The sequence below is a fragment of the Macadamia integrifolia genome, chromosome 6 (genome assembly GCF_013358625.1).
Source record: "Macadamia integrifolia cultivar HAES 741 chromosome 6, SCU_Mint_v3, whole genome shotgun sequence".
NCBI classification, from domain to species: Eukaryota; Viridiplantae; Streptophyta; class Magnoliopsida; order Proteales; family Proteaceae; genus Macadamia; species Macadamia integrifolia.
Genome location: NC_056562.1, coordinates 4,823,456 through 4,838,777, shown reverse-complemented (window position 1 = coordinate 4,838,777; position 15,322 = coordinate 4,823,456). Strand labels below are relative to the sequence as shown.

Below are 15,322 nucleotides of genomic sequence, written 5' to 3'. Positions count from 1 at the left end.
GTCACTTATTCTACTTGCCTCTCCAGTGTTGGTCGGGATTACTGATAAGATGATAGGAGAAGGGCCCTAGGAAAACTAGCCTGAGGTCCTACATTTAACCTAGGAAAAGTATTTTGGGAAAAATATTATTGTGCAAAGGGAGTCCTTTGAAGTCCAAGATGACATTGATTATGAAAATTGGAAGACCCTGCTTGGTTGCCCTGATTCCAAGAGAAATTTGGGTGATTTCTCTATTATGGATTGTAGGTGTTACTATATGGATTATTCTGGTATAAGGCATTAACACTATCATTAGAAGTGCCCCCAGAGGTGTGGGGCATTCTTCTATGACATGTTCAGGGGATTGGCACCAAGCACAAATCTTAACCAAATTGACTGATGATGGCTCTCTAGGAACAATAACCTCAATTCTCTTGATTAGGCTATCCAAATGGGCTTCCTTGGCTACTATCCTATCCACAAAATATCTTTTTCCTCCTATAGTTCTTTCACTCTTTTGGGTTGATTCCTACTCACGGGTTTTGTCAGCTAAGTCAAATAAGAATTCCCATGCCTTTTCTTCATCTGTAAAGGATGTGAATCCCTCAGGGCATATAGACTCTATCATTTGTTTAGTTGGGTAATCAATACCCTCATAAATTATTTGACATAAATGCCATAAGTTTAGGCCATGGTGAGGGCATTCTTAGAGTAGATCCTTGAATCGCTCCATAAGTTTGGAAAAGGACTCACTAGGCTTTTGCCTAAATTGAAGGATATCACTTCTAAGCTTATTGGTCTTGTGAGTTGGGAAAAATTTCTTAAGGAAGACAACTGTGAACGGTTCCCATGAAGTTATAGAATTTGTGGGTAACCCATACAACCACTTCTTAACTTGGTCTTTTAATGCAAAAGTGATAAATCTAAGCTTAACAATATCATCAGAAAGCTGTTGGATCTTAATTAGAACACATACCTCTTCAAATTCCCTTAGAAATAGATATGCATCCTCAGAGGTCAACCCATGAAAGTGGGCAACATAGTGATGTATTGAGATTTGAGTTCAAAGTTATTGCCCTGGGCTTATGGTAGAACTATGCAGGAAGGTTGGGCTGTTCTAGCAAGGTAGAACCTATCTTTTAGAGATTTAGCTAAAGAGTTGTGATGTTGGTCTCCCATATTGAAAGGTTTTAAAGAGAGCAAAACCTGTCTTTATCATACTGTGAGGCATGACGACCTTCACCGATACAACTATTAGTGCAAGTTGTTCTTCTCAGGAATTCAATAAAATAAAAGGAAAAACAAAACAAAACAAACAAAGCACTCCGATTTACCAAAAGAAAGTGAAAAATAACATGGAACTGTCTCCCGACAACGTCGCCAAAAACTTATTTGAGATTTTAAAATATAACCGCAAGCGTACGGATCAGTGTAGCTATGGGTCAAACACAGAGAGAGCAACCACTTTATTTATTTTTCTTTTAATAATGCGAAAGTGAACTGATTAATGGTTGTAATATAATTCTAATTACCGTCCTAAACATATATATCTAAAATAACATCCTAACCATTCGTCATCTAAGAATTTAAAAACGCAAGCCACGTAATTAAAATTAAATAAATAACTGAAAATAAACAACCCATGCAATAAAAAAAATAATAAAGGAAAAAAATGCTGAAATAAAAATAAAGTAAAAGAAAGGGGATAAAGCTAGAGAGAGACTCACAAGTAGGTTTCTCTACTTAACCCGAGGGATGCATCATAATATGAGCTTCCCTACTTGACCAAAGAGTCACTCTTACAAGAATTACTCTACTTGACTTTAGAGAAAGTGAGACAATTAAAATAAAAATAATAAATTGATGGTTCTATGGTTAGGAGGGGCAAAACCAACACATACACTAAAAATTCTAAATTAAGAAAGACAGGGTAGTCAGAATAGGGAATGAGAGGGGGGAGAGAAGACTATTGAAGGAGCCTACTTACTTGAACTTCAACCCTTTAACTGAAAACTTGATCGATTTGAGATACTACCAGTACTAAAAATTAGATCTGGAATAAACCAAATCTGAAATTTCTAGTACTAGAGAAAACAAATTTGAAGAAAAAATAAATTGAACTTGAAAGACATGCTTCATAGCTTGTTCTTGTCACCTAGAACTATGCGTAGAACTAAAACTTGAAAATTACAACTTGAATTGCTTAAACAATAAAAATAAAAGACTGAATAAAAAACAAAAGTGCTTGCATTAATTGAATAAAAAGAACTTATAAAAGTGTTTAAAACATAAACCTATAACTAGAGCTAGAGAAAGAGAAAACTAGAGAAAAAGATAGAGCAACTAAAAAAAACCCTAGAAGAAGAATGAATTACCTCCTCCCCTTGTGTTAATTCTATTATATAGAGAATGAGGGAGGGAAGCTAAGGATTTTAGCTTCTAAAAAAAAGATTTTTTTATCTTGTTGATGAGGTGGAGGAGAGAGAAGATAGAGAATTGTAGGAAGTAGGGAATCTCCAACGATTTTGCTTCCTTTTTCTTTTTTTATTTTTATTTTTTTCTCTCTCTTCTTCAAACGTGGGCAGCATCTTGGATATTTTTTTTAATTATTTTTTTATATTTTTTCTCCCTTTTTTCTATTTTTCTCTTTATTTCTTTTTTTCTCTCATTTCTTGCATAAGAAACCCTTTGGCCAACCTCCTTTGAGTGATGAGTAGGAAAGAGAAAATCTTCTAAAATAAAAACCTCAACAAAATGGCAATTAAGAGGTTCGAACTTAAGGCCTCCTAATAAGCAAAGGATTTTACACACCACAACTCACCAACTACGCTAGGTAGTTGTTACAAAAAATGAATCTTCAATCACTTAAGGATGTGGTCCATCAATCCTTGTTGGCATTTAGAATATTCCTTATACCCTTGGAACAACTGCAGATGGGCTGGTTCTATATCTCGGTTCAGTTCTGATCCATTATTCTTTTTCTGACCCGAAAAGAATAATCACTTGTACGGTTGACCAAACGAATGTGTACTTACAATTAAACACGTCAATCTTGCTCAGAATTTCATCCTCTTTACAACCATGAAAAGAAATAGGACCTCTTTACGTGTAAAATTAGAGATATAGCATCCGATATTTCTTAAAACATTGAAAATATAAAACCTGCAAAAAGAAAGTAAAACCCAAGATAGCTCCATTCTAAATATGTAAAATATATGTTTTACTACCCTAGATTTCACACATAAATGTGCTCATCAAGACCTTATTAGTTCACTCCCACTCTTTAGAGTAATCTTTTTCTTCTTGCCTACTTAATTCCGTGAGAGGTGCAGGTTTCTCTTCACAGATCGCAAAGTCATTGTCTATAACTATTAATGTCATTACGACCTTTTTCCTCTATTCTTGGTAATTATCCCTAGTTAGCATAGGAATTCTATAAACATTATCCAGGGGTACTGTAATTAATTTAAGAGAAGCAATCAATTAAATAAATAAAGCATGCTACTATTATACTAAAAGTTAACTAATGTTAATTTTAGACATCATATATTGATATCTACCAATGCCAATAACCAACAACATACTAAAGCTCATTGTAGCCCGTCGTTGGACTGCAACTACAATTTGCAATAGTTTGTCAAACGGTAATTTCATTATGAATTGTGTATTCCTTAAATGGTTTCAGTATCAAAAGGTAGTTCCATTATAACTCGTCGTTGGACTGCAATTGTAACAACAAAAGTTTGATTCTTATGTGGTAAAACTAATGTGTATCACATCAAGTCAAAACTGCACCGTTGGATGTAGTGCCTAGTGCTTATCACAATTATTTTACCCCAACTTATGTGTATGTAAAATAATCTCCTCCCGTCGGGGATAGAAAATCATCTACATACTTTAGTTGCAAAATAATGATGTAATTTATGTATTTAAGAAATGGCCATCACTTTATGGAATGCAACATAAGTAAAAATTACTTAAATGATATTTCTTATAATATTTACATCTAGACCCCTTATATGTTTTCATAAGCTTGATTCTTCATTCCATAAAATAATAAATAAATAAATATGTCAATTAAAATACATAGTGACATGTCTAAATGTCATCAACTTTAATGCATTTTACATTATAGTAATGTTAACAAATAACATCATGTGGAATAAGATTATAATAAAACAACATATGAAAACATGCATAATTAGTATATAGACAATATCAAAATTATAAAAGGAGATCCAAAACATCGTTTCATAAGCACACAATCCCAAATAATGAGGTCATTTACCTAAATGATATGGAATTCAATTCTAAAACCTAAGAAATTGGATTCAGAAGATCTAAAATGTGTAATCCTTAAAAAGACTGACTTTACAACTTCAAGGCGACAAAATGCCAGCCTTTGAAAGTATAAAAAATCTGTACTATCATGTATAAATTGAATAAGCAAAAACAAACGGTACTAGATCGAATCGATCCGATCAGGTTAACCCATCTAGGTCAGGTTACATGAACCGTGACCATATTGTGTCCACACCTCGGTCACCCATATGACGTTGATTGGGTAAATGGGTTATCCATATATCATTAATTGGATATTTTATTTAATACTCTATATGGGTTAATGGGAAACTCAACCCCCTTTATTATCCAAAGAATATTTCAATAACCACCAATTATTTACTTATTGATTTGAAATTTATAAAAATCATCACTATTGAGGTGTCATAATGGGCTTACAAGTTTCTATCATAATTAATCAAAGATAATAATAACTCCCATAACTAATTAACATTTATAGTTTGAAAGTTTAAATAACTCACAGATCTTTATGATGTGATGTAATGGGTAGTTATTATTATTATTATTATTTTAATTAACTTGATGTAACTTTATCTTTACGGAAAAAATAAATGGAATATTTCTTTTCTTTTCTCCTCCCACAACCTATTCAAATCAAATCACGATAGAGAATTAAAAGGAAAATATGTTCATGACCAACCACAAGGCTGCCTCGACCGATGGTCGGTGGCCAGAGGGGCGACGACCCAGTTGGCTTTTAGATCACTATTAACCACTTTTTTTTTTTGTTAGTATTGGATTCCGATAAAAATTTCAATCAAAATCCAAAAGTGTCAAAATAAAATTTTCAACTCCAAATCCAGAAGCAGTAAAAACCTACTTTAATACCAAATGTAAGATGATGAGAGGAACCTAATGACCAAAACTAAATGCGAAATTAAAATTTTGGTCTACCTCCTCTTGGACCGTAGTATCTTGCCATAGCTGGATATTGGTGAGATCCTCTTTAGTTTTTCTTCTATTAAAATAATAGAAGAAAAACTAAAGAGGATCTCACCAATATCCAGCTATGGCACGGTCCGAGAGGAGGTAGACCAAAATTTTAATTCCGCATTTAGTTTTGGTTATTAGGTTCCTCTCATCATCTTACATTTTTCTCCTCTCAATTATTGGCTTCTCAATGGGAAGAAACAAGATGCGTTGAATAGAAAGAGGGACTAGACTTCTTATTTATATTAACTATAATACCCCCACCCATTATGGTAGATAGCCAGTTATATATAATTACATCACATTTGTTTTATTTAACATATTAATAACAAATTAATTATGGAAACATTTATTTAATTAATATGTTAATTATGACCTAGTGGCAACGTAAGATCACATCAGCCAACAAACCATTCAACTTTTACTGAAAGCACTGAAGAGCACTAAACACCTTTGTGTAAATGGCCCAAGGTGTGCCTAGTGGGAGTCGAACTTAGAACGTCTAAATTTATGACTTATATCAAATTCGTTGCTCACCAATTGCATTGGTTAGTGGAACCAAGGTTAGCATACTACTAATATGAGGTGATATATATATGAGTAATTATCAAAGTAAAGAAGTAAAATCTCATTGCCCATGAGAAATCATGTTGGAAATCATCCAAGGAGAAAAGGATGGAAGACATCTAAGGCAATAATACTGAGAGAGGGGACTAGGAAAGAGCCAATCTGGGAATCAAAAGTCAATTGAGTGTCTATAGTCCACATGCCAATGAAGACTCATTTTTAAAATATCACCCCCAATTAAAAGGCCTTTCCAACCCCAAGAGGGAGTACTAAACAATTGAATGTCCCATATGGTGGATTAGGGACTAGATTGAGGCTAATTGACTGAAAAGTTGAAATCGATTATCAATCGAAATTGGACCTAGATCTTTTCAAGTGCATCAATTTCTTTGGTGTGCATCGAACGATTGAAAATGTTGGAGCATACATCTTAAGTGCCTTCCAATCGTGTAATGTGTGCTAAAAAAATTGACGCACTTGAGAGGATCTTGTTCTATCGAATAATATATGGTTTCGCTCACTCTTCTTTTTCTCGATCCAAACACATTAATGTTAAAAAATAAACATTTTGTCTACATACATTTCAAAACATGGAATTAGAGATTGAATTCATCAATGCGGATTCTAATATGAATCAATTAGAATTCAGATAGAATTCGACCATAATTAACCCAAATCGATAAAAGAAAATTAATCAAAATCAATGGTTATTACCTGGTCCCAATCCAAATCACTTGGTTCACTCAATTCGATTCCAATTTTTGAAACCTTAGCCAAGATGAAACATTGCATATTCTGTCCAATGGGAAGATGTATGGGAGCATTTTCAGCTCATGGGGTGGGGGTAGGGGTGTCAATCCCAAACTCGAACTGGTTGGCCTGACCAGACTTGATTGTTTAAAGACTGACCTGGCTTGCACCGATTATTAAACATGTCGAGCCTAAGCCCAGCCCGTTTATAAACAGATACTACACGGTGCAAGGCATAAGCCCGATGGACCTCTCGACGGCCCAACCTATTGACAAGTCCGACTCGGATTGACATGTTTAGCACGACCTTTTATATGTAAATTTTGATTTTTTTTGGGGATAAAATAAGGTATATATTGATATTTTTATTAATTATTAATTTATTGAGTATAATTAAGTGTAATATATTTTTAAAATTGTTGACGATATAACAAAATACATTAAAGTATCCTAAATCTAAGAAAAATAAAGATCCTTTAAGAACGTTTAAGGTTTTATTGTTACATTACTTCGTTTAAGGCCCGATTAAAGCCCAAAACCCAACCAAGTCCGACATGAGACCGATCGAGAGTCTGAGATCGACTTATTTCTTAAATAGGTAGGTCATGGTCCACGCAAGGTCTGACTAGGCCCGATCGAGACAGCCAATCTGACCGATTGACACCCCTAGGCGAGGGCAGCGTGGTTATTTGATTGGATCACTCGTCATTACTCACCGGTTCGGTGGCTACACGACCGGTTTTGATCTATATCCAATATACGCCACGTGCTCAAATGTTGTAGAGAATACTGGCCTTTAGATTTGATCAATGTGAATCTAGCTCAAATCTGCTGCCACGTCTGCATATAAAATGAGGTAGACCTTCCTTTACCTCTGATCGACATACACTCTTTAATAACTCTACCTCGGAAAGTGCGTGGATACCAATCTTATCTATCCACATGGGTTTGCTTTTGTCTATCCAAACCACTCTATAGAGCACGTGTGTACCTGAAACCTAGATTTTATGCCGTTAGATTGTAATCTTAGTTTATCTAGATACTGAATTAACGATCCAAGTGACGTGCGCACGAGAGCTTGAATCAAGAATTTTGCGTCATTTCTTATTTTCTAGAGAGTTATAAATACTTCCGAGGTATTCTCACTTTCCTTCTGAGGAGCGAGGCAGTGGGGGAGAGCAAGAGAGAGAAAAAGCGAATCTCTCGCTCGTTCTCCACTGTCCGCTCTGTTCGCAAACGGGGTTTGGGACTTAGGGTTTCATTTTTGTTGAATTGGAAGCTTGATTTGAGCTCCGGAGAATTTTTTTTTTGGTCAGAATTTGGAATTCTCTTGCGTTAGATTTGGACTTAAGTTGGTGGTAGGAGGTGGGGGAGATTGGTTCTGATTCCTTCGGTTTCTGGAAATGGAGATTTGTTGAATGGTTCCAGATCTAGATCTTCTTTACTTCGCATAAGTTACTGTGGTTTCTGTATTTTCTGAAGGTAAAGGAACAATTAACTACACTGTAATGTTCTCCCTCCCTCTCTCTCTCTCTCTTGAATGGCTTTGTTTTGTTAAATGGTGAGGAATTAAAAGTTTGTGTAGTTCTGCTTACTTGTATATATTCATTACGCTTGCATTGGCCTTTTTGTTTTGTTTTGTCTTTCCTTGTTAAAATGATTGTTTGGAATTGCATCGAATTTTTGTGACTTTGAATGTTGTTGCATTTTGATAATTCACAATTTTTTTATTTTTTATTTTTATTTTTATCTGTTTTTAATGATTGACGTTGCCTATAATTCTGTGATCGGTTCAGTTTGGTGCTATGAAAATGAGCAATTATAGAAGTTGATTTTCATACATTTCATGAAAGTTTTAATTATTGTGATTGTATGAATTACATCTTGTTCTCTCTCTCTCTCTCTGATTTTTGGAAACCAGAAATCTTTGAAGTTTCTTATTTATCCTTTTGTGATTTGTTCTTTGGTTTCTTATCTTAGTGTGTCCTGTGCAGTGGGGTGCATCAAAGGCGTTATCTGCGCAGTGTGGACTCTCTTTCTAGACTGCTTGTGACAATGAAGGATTCAAGGAGTTTGACGGAAGCAACAGAAGGTTTTTGTTTTGAATTTGGCTTGTTTCTTATTATTCGTGAAATGCCTTAGAGATACTAAAACATTTCTAGGAAAAAACATGACTTCTTTGTTATGTTGACTGTTCTGGTGGTGTTGTTTTGTCTTGTTTATGTTCAGTGGGGTCACGAGTGTATGAGAAGAATTTGGTGGAAGAGATGAGGGAGTTGGGGAAATTGAGAACAGCTGTTATGGTGGAGAAATGTTTGAGTAAGAATGAAGGGGTCATGTGTCCCAAACCAAGGAGACGACATATGAGGTCTGACTATCATCCTTACTCAGTTATTATCAATAATACATCACAGATTCACAATATTGCCTTGATTGACGAGTTGATAATATCACTTAGAAATAGGAAGCTTGATATATGGGATCCATCTATCCTTGTTTTTCTTACGTTTTCTTTTATGGATGATTAAGTCATGGTCACTACTTGGGAAGTGGAAATCTAGGAAGGATTTCGAAGCTTTATCTGGAATGATATTAATTGTCTGGTATGTAATGAGTTCTGAATGTGTATAATAATCAATTATGATTAATTCTTTGGTGGCTGCACTGAAACTGGTGCTTAGTTGCATGTGCATGTGCACGTGCACGTGCTTGCATGCACACACACACACACACACACACACACACACACGGTTTCTGGGCATCTGTGATGTGTTGGCTTCACAAAGTGCGTGTTTGACTTCATCTTGGAGCTCATATCTTGCATGGGGCTTACATTTAATTCTTGCCTCTTGTATTATCACAACCATCCTCGGTGTCTGTTGTGGATAGTCCTATCCTTGATACTCTGGTGCAAATCTGTTCATCTGGACATGTTCTGTTTCTATATGTGGTAACTGTTATCAACAGGTACCATCTCAAGAAATCATTTTCGTCAGGGTGGATAATCTGTCTTCATTTCTTCTTGGATGTCTCACTGCTTCCAAGTGAAGAGTGGTGTCCCTATTGTCAAGCTGAGGAGCTTGATGATATATCAATAAGTTATGTCCACATATGCTGATTGTCTTTGGTTTCTCTGACCAGTACTCTACTTTAGGATTCAATCTGTAGTAGATTGTATCTAGAAAACGTAATATAATTCATACAGAATCCTAATGTAATTCTAGGGCTTTTACATCCAGGAACTCAAATAAATGCATGCTCTCAGGAGTTGGGAAACAATGTTGAAGTTGTGATGGAGGGTTGGTAGGGTAGGGAAGAATCCCTGAGATGAACTCAGAGTTGCAGGGGTTTGGGGATGGTCATAATGTACATAGCCTTATCCCTGCTTCGCAGAGAGGTTGTTTCCTAACTTGAACGAGAAACTTTAATGTTGTGCTGAGGTCCACCCTCTTTTGGTGTTGATACACATCTAGGTGTCCCGCCTTGGGTCGCATAGGCGCCTTGACAACTATGATCCTCATTTCAGATGCCCTATGTTTATTTCTTATGCTCATAACCTTATTCAACAAATTTTTTACCCATATTATTCTAGTAATTTCTAAGCTCTTCCAAAGCTCTATGGAATACCATCTGGACCTACTGCTTTATCTGTTTTCATCTTCTTAAAGCTTCATTTACTTTAGTTACCTTAATTTTCCTTATCGAAGATGTGTTGTTTCTTGAGTTATAGTACCATCTAAAACACTATTACTTATATTGTTTTCAATTTCAAAGAAATGGAAAGACAGAAAATTGAAGTACACCTATGCCAGAATATGGAAGAAGTGCACCTCTGGAATTACATGTTGGTCATCAGTAGTCACATCACACCTGGATCAAATATTTTCCATCAATCCGTCACCCTAGCCTATGTTTTTGAGAGGGGGGGAGGAAAGAGGAGAAAGGGAATCCTGTTGACATTTTACAAATTGCCTGTTCTTTTCCATTCTAGTGGCTGAAGAGGGAGGTTTTCATCTCCCTTCCATTCTGTCCCTTTCTTGGTAATTCTTATGAGTGTCATTTTCAAGGTGCAAGTTCTAGTGATGGTAATTTTTAAGAGGGTAAGCATTGAATAGATCCATTGGAGTCCATTTGGTTTGTTGATGACCCGGATTTTAATCCAAAATCTGCCAAATCCAACCCTTGCCAACCCAAGGGTGGGCACATGTTGGAAGAACAATGGGGCTGGTTGTCGATTGTGAAGATTGATTCAGCATTGGTCATAGTTGGTTGTATTCAGAGTGGAGAGGTTCAGATTAGATGCTCATTCTCACCTGACATGCTGGAGCTTATGTCGCTTCGGAATATTGCCTCTTTTGGAGGATATGATCTGGAGACGTCTTTGCAGTTGAACCTGTGACAGTTGTACTCTATTTATATGATCTATCTTATCCTTTCTGGGGCTGGTGTGAGTTCTGTTGACCTTAGATGTTTGGTTCTTATTTATGTGTTAATCCTTATCCTGTTAGGGCTGGCAATGACTATCTTTCTACCCATTGACCTGCCTTCCACTACCTTAGTTTGGAGGATAAGGGAAAGAATTTAAGCGTAAAAACCCTTACATCCCTCGAGTGCAATGGTAAGTACATTACTGGAACACAGCACATTCTATGCCACCCCAACCTGTATGTAGGCATAGTTTTTTTCTTGCCAAGTGTCATACTGAACTTTGTTGCATTGTTAATGTTTTAAGTGATGTATTATTTTTCTCACTATTCAGAAGAAAAAGACTAGCATCAACATTATAAAACATATGCAAGTTGAACATACCATGTCTTAGAAAAACTTGCACCAAAAATTAGCGCTGTTAACTTGGTTATTTTGTGGCAGAATTGGCTATTGATTGCGTGGGGCTTTAGTCAATTTCAATTGAATCACAAGAGCTCTCTCTCTCTCTCTCTTTGTTTTTTACTTTGTGAGAATTCATTGTTATTATGATGGAAAATGAATGCTAACTGGTCCTGTTCCCTACGCCCTCTCACAGGGTCCTGCGAAATGAACCCCTAACCCCTGTGTGCTTTCCGGTGGATATCTATGTACGTTCCCCCATTTGAGGGCAGGGAACACGACCAGTTAGCATTCTTCATCACGTATTATTATTATTATTATCATCTTTTGATTCTCTGATCACCCTTTTAATAAAAAAAATATTATTATTATGCCCTAAATCAATAGTTTCGGAATGCAGGCATTTTGGAGAGCACACTGACATTAAAGTAGGTGGAGAGCTTTCAGATATCATCATAAACAAGGTTTGGTGAACTGCCTTGGTGCCTGCTTAGTCTGTATTGCACAAACTAACATATTAATGGTCAAAAGATCATAGTCTATGGTGCTAAACATTTTAAGAACTAGTATTTTTTTCCTCATACATGCGACATAGTTGCGCCCTTGTATTTTCCTGATTATGGTTACTTGAAGTTAAGTTTAAGAAAGATATAATTTTTTTTTTCCTGTAATAATCCATTGATGAGAATTGAAACAAGAAATAAATATTTACTACGTAGAGTATTGCAGGTTTCCCTGTTAAACCTCGGTTAGAAACAGAAAGAGAACCAACCATTCTTCCTCATATGTGTAGAATATGAATACCATTCCGTTAATCTGAACAAGTATCTGATATGCAGTGATGTATACAAGCGCACATTCGCTCCTAAAGCAATTCATTGACTCGTAACTCTTAAGACACCTAATCCTACTAGTTATCGATATTTGTTAAACTAAACCTTAATCTTACCTAAACCCACTAGTTCTCACTAGATAAGACAAAATAAGGGTTGAGAAGATAAATATCTGGCATAAAAATGATGATGGTGGTGGTGGTGATGATGATGAAAGAGTTCTCTGTAGTTTTCATTCTTGCAAATAAATTTCTTTGCTTGTGGAAAAAAAAGGGTTTTTTTTTCCAGTTTAGGGGAAGCAAAAAAGAAAAAATCTGAAAGATCAAGTTTATCTCATCCAAAAGAAACAAGCAACTAGAATCAGTTGACCAAAATTTAATAAAAAGATGTTGCAACATATATCCAAATCACTTTAAAACAGGTCTAATGCGATGGAACACATGTTGCTACCACAGTCCCAATTGTTATACTTAATAATTTTGAACTGAAGAAGATTCAGAAGAATCACTTCTTTGCCACAATGCTCCCAGTTGTCTGCTTTTCTTACTGTCCAGCGTACTACAATAATAAGAAAGAAGAAATCTATTTAATTAAACATGCACGATCATTTGGATTCTGGAGTACTGCAATAGACATTTTTCTAACAAAAATTTGCATGAGCAATCTATATGGAGAGGTCCAATCGTGGGTATCCATCTCAATATATGAAATATGTATGACAGTTCTCTGGGAGGGACCAACCGTGAATGCTGGTCTCTCGACTGGCAAAGCACCATCTTTTTTTCCCTTTTCTACTTTTATCTTTGTTTTCTAGTAGCGAGAGAGAAGGTCTTTTCTTTTAGTTTGTTTTTAAAAAGTGGATGAATGAGGGCCCTTTCTTATGAGAAAAGATGGAGGGAGAGGGGAATGGTGGAGAGAGTGCAAATCACAGGTGATAAGTCTGCCCACTTAATGTCATATTATCTTTCTTGTATAACTTTCAGAGTGGGGGCAACTCACAGCTGACAAGTTTGCCCCTCCTTGCTTCACCCATGATTTTTTTTTCTCTCATTTCATTTATTGGCTGCACACAATCTTGGTGGTGGGTCCTACAGGTTGGGAACAAAAATTTGATTGCTGCTGCTTAATTATTGACTATTGTTAATATGACCTCCGCTATGTTGGAGACTTGGAAGGCTGCCAGACACAACCACACTACATTCACCCTTATTACTTACATGTTACAAGTACAGAATTACCCTTCTTTTCTCCCAGAAACATCATATATTATTTTAAGACCACAAGTTCCCTGATGCAAGCAGAAATAGATGTGGAAGATGTGAGAAACAAGGTGTGGAACTCTCTCTCTCTCTCTCTCTCACACACACACACACACACACACACACACACACACAGTCATGTAGAGGTGACCCAGGAATGTTCCATAAGGCAGCTTGGTTTTGTAGAACAATTGCATCACCCAATTGGTCTTCATCACCTCTACTGTATTTGTAATTTCAGTCAAGACGCACTATGTAGGGTGGTGAAGTAGAGCCTTATTTTCTTTCTAGATTCAGAATTTGGTACCTCAATGGCTGTAATGCGAGGGAAAGGCTGACAACACAGGTCATACTTTTGACACAGATAGAGGACTTGGTGACCTTGATGAGCCTAAATCTCAATCCAAAAGCAATTTTACAACTTGATAAAATAAAAACCTAGTTTCCACACACACACAAAGTGCGTGCACGCATGCGCGCGCAAGCAAGCAAGCAAGCAAAGTTGGAAAAAAAAAAAAAAGAATAAAAGAAAAAACTATAACCTGAAACTCAATGGCTGCTATCACATAGGTAACAGATGGAAACTTGACATGCATCCAATCCAGAGGGCCCCTTAGCCAGTTTCTCCATGCATATTTATGGTTCTATTTAGGTTTGTTCATTGATACAATATGATATGCTTGTAGGGTTTTGTGGAAGTCAAGTTCCTAATTTATTACATTTCAATATTTCAACTAATTCAGCGTGTTTTTTGAGATTTCTAGTATATGGATGGAATTTTGTTGTTTCGTTACTTGGATGTCAAAACTGAAGTAAATCCACGGTTGAAAGAAACATGATAAATAGTGTAAGGACCAGTTGCTGGGTTAAATTTACTGTCTTTTTGTGATTTCATTTTCCTGTTTGTTGGTTGGCAGGCTTCACCACCTTGCTATTCAGTTTCCCCTCCTGTTCGTGCTAGCAACCCTCTCATTCAGGACGCACGGTTTCGTGAACAGAGGATCTCTCAGAGCTCTACTCCTGGTGTTAGACTTGAAGGTTTTGGTAATGTTGGTCACAGCCGAAGGTCGCAAAGCATCCCAACAGTGGCGTGACACTGTTTTGCACAGCCATCTCTCATCTGCCATTCTAAGATGGTGGAGAGAGAGAGAGAGAGAGAGAGAGCATGCTTATGCAACTCCTAATTGAAGGTTTGATGATTATGTACAGGGTTTTCTTTTGAAGTTTTAAAGTGTCCTGTTTCAGCCAGTAGATGGTTTGGTACTTGAAATGCTTGTAAATATGCATGTATTTTGGTTATGGTTGATGATAGGCTCTTGATGTATTTTAACTTGTCTCAAACATTGAGGGTTGAATAAGATCAACGATTTTGAATTCCAAACGATGCCTGATAATGTGACATTTGTCATCATGACCTCCAGTTGTTGAAGTAAAAGTAGGAGCTATCTCTGTAATATGAAGAATTCCAAGATCTCCGGAAGAAGGTTGAAGAGGTTTTCAGATGCTTGGCCCTCGTATAGGTCTCCAAAAATTAAGAACTATTCCACAGAATGATGAGAATTTCCTGGGTTTTGAGAATTTTTTTCCTGTTTATTTTTCCATAATGGAGCCTACCCATGGTTTTAAGTATCTCCGATACCGATACGATACCCTCCGATACGTATCTTAAATTTAGTCGACCGATACAATACACATCGATACGGTACATAAAATTTTTAAATCCTTTCGTATCGATATATATCCCCTACAATACATACCGATATGCATCAATACACCACCAATACACATCGATACGATACGATATGCCTCGATACG

At 36.3% G+C, this 15,322-nt stretch overlaps 1 protein-coding gene and 1 non-coding gene across 3 annotated transcripts; both read left to right on the top strand.

Moving 5' to 3' along the window:
• The first annotated feature begins 665 nt into the window (after window positions 1–665).
• On the top strand, window positions 666–772 carry LOC122083010. Its single transcript, XR_006141538.1, has one exon. It is a non-coding gene; the product is annotated as a small nucleolar RNA R71 (small nucleolar RNA).
• A 6,961-nt stretch (window positions 773–7,733) lies between these two features.
• LOC122081361 lies at window positions 7,734–14,888 on the top strand. 2 transcript variants are annotated; one of them, XM_042648453.1, is made up of 5 exons: window positions 7,734–8,070; window positions 8,583–8,680; window positions 8,818–8,956; window positions 11,816–11,879; window positions 14,425–14,888. In XM_042648453.1, the coding sequence occupies exons 2-5, from the start codon at window positions 8,644–8,646 to the stop codon at window positions 14,599–14,601; spliced, it is 417 nt and encodes a 138-aa protein (XP_042504387.1). In that variant the 5' UTR covers window positions 7,734–8,070; window positions 8,583–8,643; the 3' UTR covers window positions 14,602–14,888. The 2 variants fall into 2 exon arrangements, with proteins under 2 accessions (XP_042504387.1, XP_042504388.1); XM_042648454.1 differs by having other exon boundaries at window positions 8,569–8,680.
• Window positions 14,889–15,322: the final 434 nt, after the last annotated feature.